This window comes from Trypanosoma conorhini (assembly GCF_003719485.1).
Source record: "Trypanosoma conorhini strain 025E chromosome Unknown Tco_14.4_contig_01296, whole genome shotgun sequence".
NCBI classification, from domain to species: domain Eukaryota; phylum Euglenozoa; class Kinetoplastea; order Trypanosomatida; family Trypanosomatidae; genus Trypanosoma; species Trypanosoma conorhini.
The window spans coordinates 1,932-2,905 of NW_021705394.1; the positions used below are offsets into that span (position 1 = coordinate 1,932).

General features: G+C 66.5%; 2 protein-coding genes across 2 annotated transcripts in view, besides 1 other annotated feature; one reads left to right on the top strand and one right to left on the bottom strand.

The window, feature by feature from the left end:
• Positions 1-79, top strand: part of Tco025E_09805 (uncharacterized protein) — a gene marked incomplete at both ends in the record, with an annotated part of 564 nt that extends 485 nt beyond the window's left edge. The window contains one exon of the mRNA XM_029376612.1: positions 1-79. This exon is cut by the window's left edge and continues 485 nt beyond it. Coding sequence (XP_029223268.1) covers positions 1-79 — 79 coding nt within the window.
• Positions 80-206: 127 nt separating this feature from the next.
• Positions 207-530, bottom strand: Tco025E_09806 (uncharacterized protein; the record flags this gene model as incomplete). Its single annotated transcript, XM_029376613.1, has 1 exon — positions 207-530. The coding sequence occupies one exon, from the start codon at positions 528-530 to the stop codon at positions 207-209; it is 324 nt and encodes a 107-aa protein (XP_029223269.1).
• A 307-nt stretch (positions 531-837) lies between these two features.
• Positions 838-865: a microsatellite.
• Positions 866-974: the final 109 nt, after the last annotated feature.

The window sequence follows — 974 nt, forward strand, 5'->3', positions numbered from 1 at the left end:
CGGTGTTTTCTCCCTTCTCCTCCTCCTCCTGCATCCGGGGACGGCCGCAGCGCCGTCGCACGCCGCGTGCGTGAAGTAAACGGGCGGCGTCTGTTTTGGTTTACNCCTTTTTTTCTCCGCCTCGTCGCATTCCCCGGCGGGGCGAGATGAAAGGGGGGAAAAAAAGAAGGCGCGGCGCATGTGGGTCGTTGCCCTCCGCACTTAGTTTATTGTGCGCATGCGTGCCGGCGCTCCTCGATTTCGTCTCGCGCCCGCCGGGCCGTTGCGGGGGCCCCTCGGACGGAGGGAGGAAGTGCAGCGCCCCCACCCCCTGCGCCGCGGCGAAGGAGGCGCCCCGGTGCCTTTGCGCGCGCGGGTCCGGCGGTGTGTGTGTGGCCCTCGTGCGCGGCCGCCGCATTCTGCCCAAGACGCAGGGCACTGGCGGCTGCGGTGCTGCGCCTCTTGTCCCTGGAAGGTGGCCGCAGGAACAGCACTGAGCCGACGCAGTGTCGGGGGACGAAGTAGGCCGCCGCGAAGATAAGTCTTTGCATCGAATTGTTTGGCCTGTTGGACCGGCTGGCTGCTGCCAGCGGCGGCACGCGCAGCCCAGGCGCCGCTAGGGCCAAAAGGGTTGGGGCCGCCAAGACGGGCCCTTCTTGTCCTTCGGCCCGCGACGCGCCGACGCTGCCGCTGAATGCGCGGCTGGCCGACGTCCACGGGAGGAAAAGTGCCCTCGACCACCTCGTGCGCAAATGAACCCGGCGGCGGGGCCGTAACTTCGGCTGCGCCAGTCGTTGCTCTCAGCGGCGCCCTGCGGCGGTTTCCCCCCTTTCAGCGGCAGCGTCGAATGCCACAGTGGCCGCTGCTGCTGCTGCTGCTGCTGATGGCGGCGACTTGTGAAAAGAGGGGCGGGGTGACGGGTTTCAAACCAACAAACGCAAGCTCCCGAGATAACGGGACAAAACGAGGGAAAGACGCATTTACTTGCTATTATT